The 12,237-nt window shown below is 59.5% G+C and overlaps 2 protein-coding genes across 9 annotated transcripts; one reads left to right on the top strand and one right to left on the bottom strand.

Annotated features, from left to right (window-relative positions):
- Window positions 1-2,575: 2,575 nt before the first annotated feature.
- On the bottom strand, window positions 2,576-7,803 carry Emc10 (ER membrane protein complex subunit 10). Of its 2 annotated transcripts, XM_023563175.2 has the most exons (8): window positions 7,617-7,803; window positions 6,701-6,773; window positions 5,826-5,935; window positions 4,988-5,092; window positions 4,573-4,754; window positions 4,395-4,488; window positions 3,804-3,890; window positions 2,576-3,626 (listed from the first exon to the last, which is right to left on the bottom strand). In XM_023563175.2, exons 1-7 carry the CDS (start codon window positions 7,728-7,730, stop codon window positions 3,804-3,806), a joined length of 765 nt encoding a protein of 254 aa, XP_023418943.2. In that variant the 5' UTR covers window positions 7,731-7,803; the 3' UTR covers window positions 2,576-3,626. The 2 variants fall into 2 exon arrangements, with proteins under 2 accessions (XP_023418943.2, XP_003465530.2); XM_003465482.5 differs by lacking the exon at window positions 3,804-3,890.
- Window positions 7,804-7,901: 98 nt separating this feature from the next.
- Window positions 7,902-12,128, top strand: Garin5a (golgi associated RAB2 interactor 5A). Of its 7 annotated transcripts, none has more exons than XM_063253186.1 (5): window positions 7,902-8,098; window positions 8,313-8,431; window positions 8,730-8,885; window positions 11,064-11,343; window positions 11,704-12,128. In XM_063253186.1, exons 3-5 carry the CDS (start codon window positions 8,791-8,793, stop codon window positions 11,758-11,760), a joined length of 432 nt encoding a protein of 143 aa, XP_063109256.1. In that variant the 5' UTR covers window positions 7,902-8,098; window positions 8,313-8,431; window positions 8,730-8,790; the 3' UTR covers window positions 11,761-12,128. The 7 variants fall into 7 exon arrangements, with proteins under 7 accessions (XP_063109256.1, XP_023418944.1, XP_013003329.1 ...); XM_023563176.2 differs by having other exon boundaries at window positions 7,904-8,098; window positions 8,755-8,885; XM_013147875.2 differs by having other exon boundaries at window positions 7,936-8,125; window positions 8,755-8,885.
- The last annotated feature ends 109 nt before the right edge of the window (window positions 12,129-12,237 follow it).

Raw genomic sequence — 12,237 nt, 5'->3', positions numbered from 1 at the left:
CTCCACCCACCAACTTCTGTGCAAATGGACATTTCCATTCACAAGAACAAAGAGCCTGCCCATCAGTCTCTCTCTTTGTGGCTTGTGCCCCAGCCCCTCAGTGGCCAGGTCCCTCCTGAGACACACAGAGGTGCCTGGGGCAGTGGGCTTGGGCTGCAGAAGCCCTGAGAGCCCGCACCCCAGGGCCTGGGCTACAGCCAGCAGATCCCTTCCCCGGGCAGCCCCATCAGCCCTGCTGTAGTGGGCTGCAGGTAGAAGCCCTGCAGGGAGCCTGGTTCCTGGTCACACAGGTTGCGCCCAGAGGGCTGGGGAACCTTCGCAGTTTCTTGAAGCCACCACCATGGGCAGCAGCCCAAAGTCTGCTTCTCGGGTCCTCAGACCACGCCATGCAGCCAGGTGCTAGAACACCTGGACACCAGGAGGAACCTTAGGGGCAGGGCTTCCTCCATGCTGGGAACACAGAAGGGTGCTCAAGGGGTGTGACAGGAAGTGGTGAGTCAGTGGTCCCCACATTGAGCTCTTCACATCTTAGACCTGAAGCCTCAAGGCTGGGCATGCCTAGGAGAGGAGAGCGGTGCTGTACAGGCCAGTGGGAGCCACAGGAGAAAAGACAGATGGGGCCCAAAGCCAGCCCTCTGCTGTCTCCTGGCTCCACTCACTGAAGGCCCCAAGGGTTGCGGCCTCATGTTGGGGACCTTGGCGGGCTGCGGTGGAGTTGGCCGTGTTGGCCAATCTGGAAGGGCCACAAGTGGGAACCCTGAGGCTAGGCTGTCAGGAAGAGGGCTAAAGGTCCAGCAGGGCGGTGACAGCGAAGGAATGAGGCTGGGGCAGTGGGGCAGCTGTGGATGGTGGCACACCGGACAGGTCTCAGTACAGCTGTCCACTTCCTCAGTGCCCCTGCTGGACCCACGGAACTGTGGGTCTAGAGACCAAAGGGTCTCAGTGGGAGCTGGACCCGGGAATCTGCTGTGAAGGGTGATGGCCGAGACATGGAGCGGCCACAAGGCACACACTGTGACACACTCGTGTGCACAAACACACGCACATGCATGCCAGGCCCTGGTGAGGGCTGTATCTAGATGTCCCCACAGAGCCTCATACACTCACAGTGCGGCTGTCCTGGGCGGGCTGGGAATAAGGGAATAACCTAGTTTGGGGTGCGTGTGATAGGAAGGCCCACCCTGGGGTGGACAGGACAAAGGGAAAGGAGGCTGGCCACTGCTCGACGCCCTTCCGCCTGCCCTGCTGAGGTCTGCTTCCCCTCCGCAGTGCCTGTCCTTCCACCTTGCCCTTCACTGGCTGACTGTGGACTGAAACTTCTACAAACTGAGAGAAAATAAACCCTTCCTCCTTCCACCTCGGGTGTTGGGAATTTTGTCCCAGCAGCAAGAAAACTATGACAGGCCTGTTTGTGTGCACAAAACTGCAGGGACACGGAACCCCCTGCAGTGCTGCTCCAGAAACCAGAGACCACTGACAGGTGACCAGGGATAACCACTGAGCCACCACTCACACAGGGGTGGAAATGTCACTAACTGCACTGAGGGCAGTGGAGAGGAACGACACACTTCTGCAGACACACAGGTGACAGAAAACTAGGCAGCCTCCAGCAGGAAATGGAGCAGGGGCCAGGGGCCAGCGCAGCTGTGACTATTATGCCTTGGCTCCCCACTCCTGGCCTGAGAAATCACAGTGAACGCATTCTCCCAAGGCAGGTGAGAACTGGGAGAGAAGTTTAATCAGGACAGAGACCCAGGGAAGCCAGACTGGAGTACGAGGCAGAGCAAGTACTGGCTTGGAAGCGCTGGAGTCAGCGCTCAGCCTGCCCTAATGAAGCAACTCGGCCTTGCAAGCAGCTGGGCATGGCCACTGGCAACTGGGCTGGGGGCTGAGGACCAAGGCTCTCGTGGGCTGACCTGGGCGATCGAGACGGGACCCATGTGCAAAGCAAACAGGAGGACCGCAGATCTGGACATGGCCCGGAGCCTTAGCCATCCGGTGCACCCCTACCCAGGACAGATAAAGCAAGGGCTGCCCATGCAGGCCAGTGTGGTTCAACCCCATGCGCCTCTGCCCAAAAGCAGAAGCACACAATGCCCACAAGGGTCCCTCGAGAACCCCAACAGCCCTGCTGTTGGAAATGGAGGGACCCAGCCACACAGTGATGGTGGGACAGTTTTCCACCCTCCCAGCCTGGCCCAGGCCCCAAGTCTGAGCTGTCTGCTAGTGAGGCTGTCAGAGGGGAACCAGGCCAAGGCAAGTGGCCTATGGGGTAGCAGGGGCCACAGTTCCAGGCAGTGACACCTTCCATCATGAGTGTGGACAGAGCACACATCCGTCCTTGTGCCATGCAGGGAGGACACGTGTGCCTGATGACTTGCCGCAGTGTACCCCACTCCTGCTGCTGAGCGCCAAGCTGTGAGGAGGCACCACCAAGCTGAACCACCTCCCTCAGCGACACAGCAACACCCCCGTCCTGTGTCCTGCATGAACTATTCTGAGGTCACCACAATGGACAACCTCGTTCACTGCAGTACTGTCCACAGCCCCACAAAGCCAGATGCAGGCACACAGCTGGGTGTCTGGGAACAGTTTAATCAGCTGCTACCCAACACAGCCACACCAATGCAGGGCCAGCACCAGCCACTGCTCCTGTCTCCGAGTAGAGTAACATGGTAAGCGGAGTCCATGCAGCCCTCACTCTAGGCTGTCAGCAGTTGGAGTCTCCTGGGTGGGAATACAGTTCCGTGGCACAGCACTGGCCTGGCAGGCGCAAGGTCATGAGTTCAATTCCTGGTACCCAAAGCTGGACGTTCACAGAATGTATGTGCTGCTGTATCCTGTGGATATTCTTAACCAGATGCAGGAGAAACCAGTCAGGGCGCAGTTCCACTCTGGCGCTACACGGGGCCGGCCATTGTGGCATGAAGGACGCAGAAGGGACTCTATTTACATTCCCTGGCCCCGGACTCCACCAGCTGCAGGGGGACAACAGGTGCCTCACCTGCTGCGGGCGGACTGGGGTGGGGCACAGGCTAGGGAGCAGCGCTGCAAGGCGGGGAAATCAGGGCTCCACGTCCTCAGTGGGGAGGCCAGGGCACCCTCAAAGGAAGCTGGCAGGAGGCCTAGGGCCCAGTCCAGTGTCCAGCAAGGCGACAGGCCATGGTGGGCTGGGGGCGCAGGCGTGGGTAAAGGCACGGTGGCTGGAGAACAGCCAGAGTGCTCCAGCTGCAGGACTAGGGCAGCCAGGCAGGCGCAGGGGCAAGAGGGAGCTGGGCTCCAGCTTGAAGGCAAAGGGAGCCCAGGGGCTGAGATGGGACTGTGGGGTGGAGCACCTCAACTCCACCAGACCTCCGTCAACAGGAAGGGAGACTGGGGAAGACAGTGGCTTCCAGGAGGGGTGTCCTTCTATCCTCCTGGGATGGGGAGACAGCAGGACTACAACCCTGGGATGACCAGGGACATGGAGGACTCTGGGTAGCAAAGACTCTTGGGGGCAAAAGAGGACAAGCCGGTCACCGGCTACTGCCCCCACCCCCGCCCCCACCCCCGCCCCCGCCCTGGCCACCAGCATCTGGAGCTCCTGACATCATGAGGAACAGGACCACGGGAATGATGTACATCCACTGCAGGCGCCGGAGTCGGAGGACAGACATATGGACACAGAAAGACAGAGGGAGGTGAGTGTGGAACTGCTCTGCCCAGGAGGAGGCCGGCACGAGGGGGCCGCGTTGGGGGGCCCCAAGTCCCCTACATCACTACAGGCGGGTGGGGCAGAGGCGGGAAGGGGTCTCCATCCTCACTCAGGCCTCCTGTGGCGGCGGCGTGGGCCCCGGGGCAGCAGGACGCAGGGCCGTGAGCAACACGGCCCCCCCCAGGATGAGGTGCCACTGAGGAGGGAGGGGTGCGGGTCAGCGGGCTCCTGTGGCCTGATGCCCTCAAACAAGTGGCAGGGCCTCTCTGGGCCTCAGCTCACCACAGCTCAGCTGGTGGGCTGCGCAGAACACGAGTGGGCTTCCCGGGCTAGCTGGGCCTTGCTGACCCTCAGGTGACCAGGCATGGATCTCCAGCCTCCTGGGCCCCTTCCTCTGCGCCTCCTACTGTCCTGCCTCCCAGAGGCCAGGCCAGGTGAGGCCAGCAGCCTGTCTCTGTCCCTGCTTGGCCATTCCTCGCTGAGCCCACAAATATTCGCACCCCTAGGTCCCCCAACTCCGGAATGACTCTCATCAGTCAGCCTGGGAGGGGACCCTGGCCCTCGGTGCCTCCACCCAGGGGACTTGACCTGGGCACCAGATGGGAACATGAGGGGCAGATGTGCGAAGGGTGTGGATGGAGGAGACCGAGCAGCTGGGCGGGGCTTGTGATGAAGACGGGAGGCTGGGGCACCCACTCACATATTTGGCGAAGAAGGACTTCTGCTCCTGGGGGTTCTTGGCCTTCTGGGCCTGCTCCATCTCCAGGCGCTCGATGAAGGCCGCCGTCTCAGGGCTGGGGTGAGGAAAAACGGTGGGGCTGGAGTCCAGGGCCGGGGAGGACAGCAGCGCCTGCGCTCAGCCCTCCTTCCACACTCACCCCGGGGCGGTACCCGGCGGCCGCAGCCGTACGGAGGTGTTAAACAGCTCCAGGTCCACGTCCTCCACCTCATGGCCCCGGCATCCTCCAGGATATGTCACCACAGACACCCCTACCACATTGCCGGCCACGTCCACGTGCAGGGTCAGCTGGTCAGAGAGGTGCGACTCCACCAGGGAGCACTGCAGGTGGAAGGAGTTGGGGCCAGGGTCCCCAAAGCATCTGTCAAAGCCTCTTTTGGCTCCCTGCCTCCCGCTGAAAGCACCCATGTCAGACTGAGCCCCCAGAGCCACCCCCCCAAGGCCAGGCCAGGCCTGCAGCCTCCTGCTCTCCACACAGCCAGGAACGGCCAGGAGCTCAGTACTGAGGAGGCTGAGAGATGGAGGGCAGAAGAGGGTCTCTGTCACTGACTCACCGCAGGGACAAAAGAAGAGACATAGCCACCAGCCTCTGCACTGTCAAGGGCCCCGGGCCGTCTGGGGACCCGTACCCGGTACAGGCCATTCAAGGCTGCCACATCCTGTGGGGTACATGAGAGAGGGCACCATAAAGGGGACAGTGCCCAATGCCACTGGGCCTCCATCAAGAAGGCCCTTCCCCAGCCTTACCCACTCCGCACCCCAGATCCCATGGTCTGCTGCTCTGCCCACTAGGCCACCCCACCTGGCACTGCTCCACACCCAGATTCCTAAGTTACACGAGCAGTCAGTTCTCTTTGGGGGCAGCTAGGATGGCAAATCCCAAGGAAGCCATGCAGCAGGGCTGCTCAGGACAGGCCTCGCCCTGATCTCGTCCCAGGGAGGACACCATGTGCCCACAGGAGTAGGCTGGGACTGAACTATGCCAGATTTTGTGGGGGAACAACAGAGCCAAGAAACAGAGGGGGCCTCTTGTCTAACCACAGCCATCCTGAGGCTCTTTTCCCTTCACATCAAACTCGGCTTAAATGACTGGAGAAATCCCGGCTGAGTCTGAAGGCTGAGAGGAGCTGAGGAGGGAGACCCAAGGGCGAGAGATGTGCTATGGGCAGGCACAGGCAGCCTGGGTGAGGCCCTGGCATACGCACAGCACAGCCAACACAAAGGCTAACCAAGCCACCATGTCGCCTGGAATGGCTGTGGGGCCAGGGAGTAAAACGGCACCAGGAGGTGCTGGGATCCCACCTGAACTTGGAGGAGGGCCAGAGAGGGCCACAGTGGACAGCTGGAAAAACTGTTGGACATTCCCCAAGCCCAGCCCAGCTCTGGGCTCACCCGAAGTCGGCCCCGCTCCTCTTCATTGAGCTGCCGCTGTGACAGGGACAAGGTGCCATCCTGCTGGTTCCACAACAGTGAGCCCCGCTTCCGGAATTGGGCAGTGTCATCTGTGGAGATGAACTCAGTGGCCACCCTGTCACACCCTATAACCCTGGTAGGGACTAGGAGACCTAGATTCAAACCCCGGCCTGCCCTCTGGTAGAAGGACTAGGAGGCTGCTCCATCCTGAACCCCCAGTTTCCCACGTGCACCCTGGGGACACCCCTATCACACCCCTCTCTCCTGCTTCCCAAGCCAGCAAGGTTGATACATTAACCCCAAAGCTCCCAATGGGCACCCTGACCTTGCCAAGTGGCCCAGGGACAGTCAGTCACACAGCTTCTGTGAGTGTCAGTTTCCTCTGGCTGACCAGGGTCTGACGCGTGACTCCAGCTTCACTGTACTAGGCCGGGCCTTTGCTCCATTACTGGGCAGCCTGGGTAGGCTGACAGCTGGCTCCGAGCCTACCTGTCACTGCTGTTTGTGTTGGGCTTGGGACCTGGCTCCAGCTCTGCCACTCACTGACCAAAGGACACTGAATGGGCTCACTGAACCTGACTCCTCTTGTGGAAAATCGGGCTTATTCCTACAACCTTGCATGACTGTCCTGAGGTAACACAAAACTCCCCAACCACTAGTGCAGGACAGGTGGCAATGGTCAGAAAAATCTGCCCTGAAATCATTACTTCCACACCATCTGAGGCTGGTGTTTGTCCTACAGGTCTGGGGACATTTAAAGGCAAGGTCGCCCTTTGGCCGTGTCCCCCCTCCTCTCCCTGGCAAGGCCAGTCTCCTGCCCAGCTCACTGTGCAGCAGGTGTGCTAGGGACTCACCGATCTCAAAGGAGTGCTCCAGCAGTAGCCCCACCGTACCGCAGCTCTCGCCCTCATGGCCTTCGGCCCCAACCTGCAGGACAGATGAGGCCTGGGTGAGGACATGAGGCGGACTGGATAAAGAGTCATATTAAGCCTCACACCGATCAATCACGTTTGCCCCCATTCCACTGGGACCACCCATGAATACTCCTGACTTGGTTTCCCAGGTTCTAGAAAGCGAAATCCTAAACATGCTTTATGAGTTTTCCTCCTGACTATGCCTAGGTAGCTTCTGCACCTCACGGCTTAATAATATTTGCGAGTTAACGGCTATTCTCCCTCTCTTGGGGCTTCCCTGGCATGCTAGCATGCTAATAATGCCAAAGTCCTTGCTTTCACTTTAAAGACCTCAACAGTCCAACGGCCGTCTCAGTTCCCCTCACGCCAATACACTCAAGAGTCTACGCTTTCCTTTTTCTTTGCCTTTACCTTTCTCCCACTCTGCATCCTCCACCTCCTTACGCCCACGCACCTGCGCGACACGGTTCTCTCCCGCCTGGCCAGAATATAAAACTCTCCAACCACTCCAGTGTCCCCCACGCCTGAGCCCCAGGATCCCACCCGAGCCACGCCCTCACCAATAGTCACACAGACAGCCCCTCACGTTCTAGTAAGAGGGACCTTGCCACCGCCTGTCCACTGGCGCCGCCCCTTTCCCATCGCACTTGACAACTGGGCGCCAGGTTCTATCAAGCCCCGCTCCGCTTTCCACGCGGACTCGCACCCGGGCAGGCGCCTCTTGCACCCGCGTTTCCATGCTTCTCTCGCCTCCCTCTACCCTCTCTATTCTGCTCAACCTTGTCGCCACCTTAATTCACCTAGACCTACGACTTCCGTCGGCTCCGTCCTCAACGCAGAGCTAATGAGCACTCACCCCCCGCGTAGCGGCTCCAGCCCGGCAGCTGCTGCCCCTGGCCCGGCTGGGCGCTGCTGCCACTATCAGTAAAAGGAGGAGCAACCGGGGTGCCCCCGCGCCGGCCGCCGCCATTACGACGCCTTCCCACCACCTAGAAACCTACACCACGGTGCACGCCGGGAGACCCGGGGCACCCTCGCGCGCGTGCGCTGGGCCCTGCGCCTGCGCATTGAACCCAGTCTCAGTGGGTGCCGGGAGTCGGAGAGCGGCCGCCTGTATAGCTAGAGCCTCTTCCCCCCCACCCCGGACTCCCATGCCACGCCCGTCCTTCCAGTGACGTTACTACCACGGCGTCCACTGTGATGTCATCAAAACCTGGCCCGCCTCGTTATGATGTCACCTTACGCGGGGTTGCCGCCCTTTTTTTCTCCCGCAGCTCCTCCCTCTGTGCCCACCAAGGGGCGGGGCGTTGCGACTATGGGGCGCACGAGTGTAAGAGGGTGAGATGGGATCAAGTGGGCTGGCAGGTGAGAGGCGGACCCAAGCCAGAAGAGGTTGTACTTGGTGCAGGAACCAGCGAGGGTACAAGAAGGGTGTAGGGCCAGAGAGGGAGGCAGCTGATAAACTCTGCCCCGCCCTTTGCCGCCCCGGCCCGGCCTGCTGGGGGACCTGGGTCCCGCCCCTGGGACTGAGTCCCGAACTTCCTCTGTCTAGGATGCCATCTGGATCCAGCTTGTGCCCAGGAAGGCCCCGGATGGCTCCAGCGCCACCTCCTGAGCGGCGAGTTCGACCAGCTACGAGACTTCACAATTTTTGAGAGCAACTTCGTGCAGGTGTGGAGCTCTGGGACCTCAGCCCCGAAGCCTGGGCCCGACCTTCACCCTCTCCCTACCCTGGACGTTCTCCCATGACCTATCTCCTAGTGACCTCTGACCCACGCATTTCCAGCGTTTTTAGCTTCTGTATGAAACCTGGCCTCTGAGATCTTTGCAGTAGTTTCCCTGATTTCACACCAAGATTCTATTCCTTTAACCCCACAGTAGCTTACTCTAACCTGAATCTTAACTCCCTTGTGTGCGATTTTCTTTACCCAAAAGATTCCTGACCTCTGATCCCTGTCCAATTTTTTAGTCTGACCTCTGACCTCTGGCCCCAGGTGACCCGGTTTGGAGAAGTCGCCAATACAGTCACCATGGGGGTGGCAGCCTCCAGTCCAGCCCTGGAACTCCCAGACCTGTTGCTGCTGGCTGGCCCTACCAAGGAGAACGGATGTCAGGAGCTTCTCGGGTGACTGCCCTCCTGCAAAACCTCCTCTCTAGTTCTGGCACCCGAACCACCCCCCCACACACACAGCATCCTCTCACCCAGGGTCAGGGTCAATAGCTGCTGCCAACCTCCTCTGGCTGCTGACTGCCCGGGAATACAATAACAGGGCAGTCCACAGGGGCCAGAAATCAGGGCCTGGAGGATACAGGGGGAGGACTGTGCTCAGTGCCACCTGCTGGGATTGGGACAGTGACTTTAGAGCATTGCTCATAAGCTCATCTCTCACCTTGTATTCTAGTGTCATGGGGCTATTTTGCCCCATCTTCCAGAGAGAGAAAGTGAGGCTCAGAGAGGGGAACCAGTTACCCCAGTTCCCTAGCAGATCAGAGGTAGACTGGCAGAGTTTAGAGCCAGGGGCTTCTCAAAGACAAAAATTTCCCAGAATCCTCTTTTCTTACTGGAAAAGTGACACAACTGATGGGAAACACTCTGAAGCACCAAGCTGATATGGCTCAGACACACTTCTTCTTGTCCTGGGTTCCTGTCCCCAACTCCAGCTGCAAGTGTAGGAACATTTACAGCTTTTGATGGGGACACAGATATGTTCTCCCAGGAGCCTGCACTTTTCTGACTTAATCAGAGTTAATGACACCGAGGGAGAGACAGGAAGGAAGGAAAGGAAGGGAGGAGAGAGATGGAGGAATGAAATATTTTGACATGTTTTAAACTTTTCAGATGCTAATGTGTCCCCCTAGTGGCTCTCACCCATCTGTGTCTGACCCATCACAGCAGTTAGGAGAGCACTAACAATGTGCTGAGGGGTGACTTTGACCTGTGGTAATCTGCAGCAGCCTAAACCCCTCCCTAAATGGGTAGAACTCCCCCCCCCAAGAAAATCCTTGGTGCTGGCCTGGCAAACAACCTCAAGACACATGTGCAGTCCCGCCTCTGGTCTCCCGGGGCCTCCTGAGCAAAGCCCAGGTGGTGATGACAGACGCACATAGGCGCCACCCATGCATAGGCACCACCTGTGCTTTGGGACGGAAGTGGGGTACACACTATATACCTCCTTTGCTCTGTATGCTTCATCAACACCAGCCAGAGCCACTTCTTGTGGATGGCACTTCCAGTGGGCTGCAGGACATTCACCCTCAACAGAACTTTGTCACATGCAGTAGGGATGTCCTTGAACAGTCTGCCTTTAACTAGGCTCCCTCTCTGTGCCTTAGTTTCCTCATCTGGAAAATGGGGACAAGTAGCACATCCGCCTTCACAGACCATGGGGGTAAACTGAGGAAGTGTCAGAGCAGCTGGGACTGAGCAAGCACTGCCAGTGGCAGCTGCCACTCTTTTCTCAACGGACACAATCCAGTTGCCCATTGGTGGACTTGGGGTCACAGGCAGTGTGGCAGAGACCTCTGGGCTCCGGTGTGAGGTCAGCCAGCTCCTTTGCAGATGTCCTATTTCTGGGCTACAGGCAGTCAGGTAGCCTCCCCTGCTGTGGATAAGGACACAAGACTTGGGTCCCAGTGCCAGCTGTATGGCCTGGGCCAAGTTCCCTACCCTCTCTAGATCTTGGACCCAGCTGGGAGCCTGAGTGATTTGTGTATTCAAATATGTACCATGCAGCCATTGAGCCCCTGCTAGTGTCAGCACAGGGTGCAAGGGAACCAGCCCTGGACTAACCCTGCCCCAGTGAGCTCCCACTCCAGGAAGGCAGACAGGGCAGGGACCATTGGTCAGCCGGGTTGACATCTGTGTGGACACAGCAGAGAGGGCAGCGTCGTGAATGCCGAGTTTGAGCCCAGCCTGGGCAACTTGCTTAGTGAGACTCTATCTCAGAACAAAAAATAAAGATGGGCTGGGAAAATAGTTCATTGCGGAAAAAATGAAAAAAGGAAAATAGCTCAGTGCTTCAAGAAATCAACAGGCCAGGGGAAGACAGAGAAGGCCCCACCTGAGGAAGGTGCAGAGGAGATAGCTTTGCCCCAGGAACAGAGAGGCGCTGTGCTCGCCGGCGCCCCCTAGTGACCCCTTGGGGACCCAGGGTCGCGCCCAGGGATGGTGGTGGAGTTAAAAGTCCTTGGTGGCTGGATTTGAGAGGCCACCACAACGGGGAAGGCAGAGGGCAGGGCGCAGGCGGGGACCGCCCCCCCCGCCCTGAGGCCCCCGCTCTGAGGCCCCCCTCCTGCCGCCCAGGCTGTTCCCCCTGCAGTTCGTTGAGCTCTTCGTGCACGACGAGAGCCGCCAGCAGCTCAAGGTCAAGTTCTGCACCGGCCGTGCCTTCTACCTGCAACTGCGGGCGCCGGCTGAGACCCGGCACCTGGAGTTTGGCCAGTGGGTGCGGCTGCTCTACCGCCTGCGTTACCACGCGGGCCAGGGCGCCGTGCCCTTCACGCAGGAGGAGTCGGAGGACGAGGGCTGGGATGAGGAGACAATTGAGGACCCGGAGGCGCAGGAGAGGGACTGGCGGGACCAGGTGAGGGGAGGAGGAGTAAGTGGGTAGGGGAGGCCGGGAGGGATGGGGGGACACCTGGGTGTGAGGGTAGAGCGACTCCCACACACCCCCTGCCTTCCTGCTGGGTTCATAAGCGGGGTCCTAGATCTTTGTGATGCATCCCAGAGAGTTAGCTGGGAGGTCAGGCTACGGTTTGGCTCCCTGGAAGACCAAGGAGGGGGAGGTGGGGGCGCTCTGGAAGATGGGGAGCTGAAACGTGGGGGTCTTCTTTCTCTGGAGACCCTGGGCCCTTGCCTTCGGGCAGCTCGAGGCCAGCCCTGCCCTGCCCTGCCCACTGGGAGCCCTGTGCAGCCGGGCTTTGAGACACTCTTGCCCACCCAGCTGCAGGCCAGAGAAGCCAGGCTTGATCCACAGACCTCGGAGCTCTGGGGACTGTGACACTGCCTGGACCAAGCTCACAGCCCTGACCCGGGCCATGCACCAGATCATTAACACAAATAAAGATCGCCGCTTAAGCACAGCAGCCAGCTCAGAGGCGTTGCGCCAGCAGCTCCCCTTCCCCAGGCAGAGACTGCCTGAGTGTCTTGGCCGAGTCCAGATCTCCATGCACCCAGCAGACCTGGCGCCAGTCGTTCCCAGGGTCCCCGAAGCACACAGCCTGCCCAGTCTGCCCTGTGGTGCCCCCTAGATTGTGCTCACCATTAAGCTGTCCCCCTTTCCCCCACCTTGGAAACAGGACCTGGGGTTCCTCTCTGAAGCTTCGCAGTTGTCACAACATGGTTGCCCCACTAAAATTACTGTTCCAAGATGGTGGCCCCAGCATGGCCTGTTTCATTGCAGCAGCCTAGCGGTGGTGCCTGCCCTGCCCTGACTGCCCCCTCACGCACCCCAGGGTGACCAGCCCCGGCTGGAGGG

This window comes from Cavia porcellus, unplaced genomic scaffold, assembly GCF_034190915.1.
Source record: "Cavia porcellus strain 051 isolate PalLab524CR breed Dunkin Hartley unplaced genomic scaffold, mCavPor4.1 scaffold_7, whole genome shotgun sequence".
Classification (NCBI taxonomy): Eukaryota; Metazoa; Chordata; class Mammalia; order Rodentia; family Caviidae; genus Cavia; species Cavia porcellus.
The sequence above is the reverse complement of the archived record's forward strand: the minus strand, read 5'-3'. Positions and strand labels throughout refer to the sequence as shown.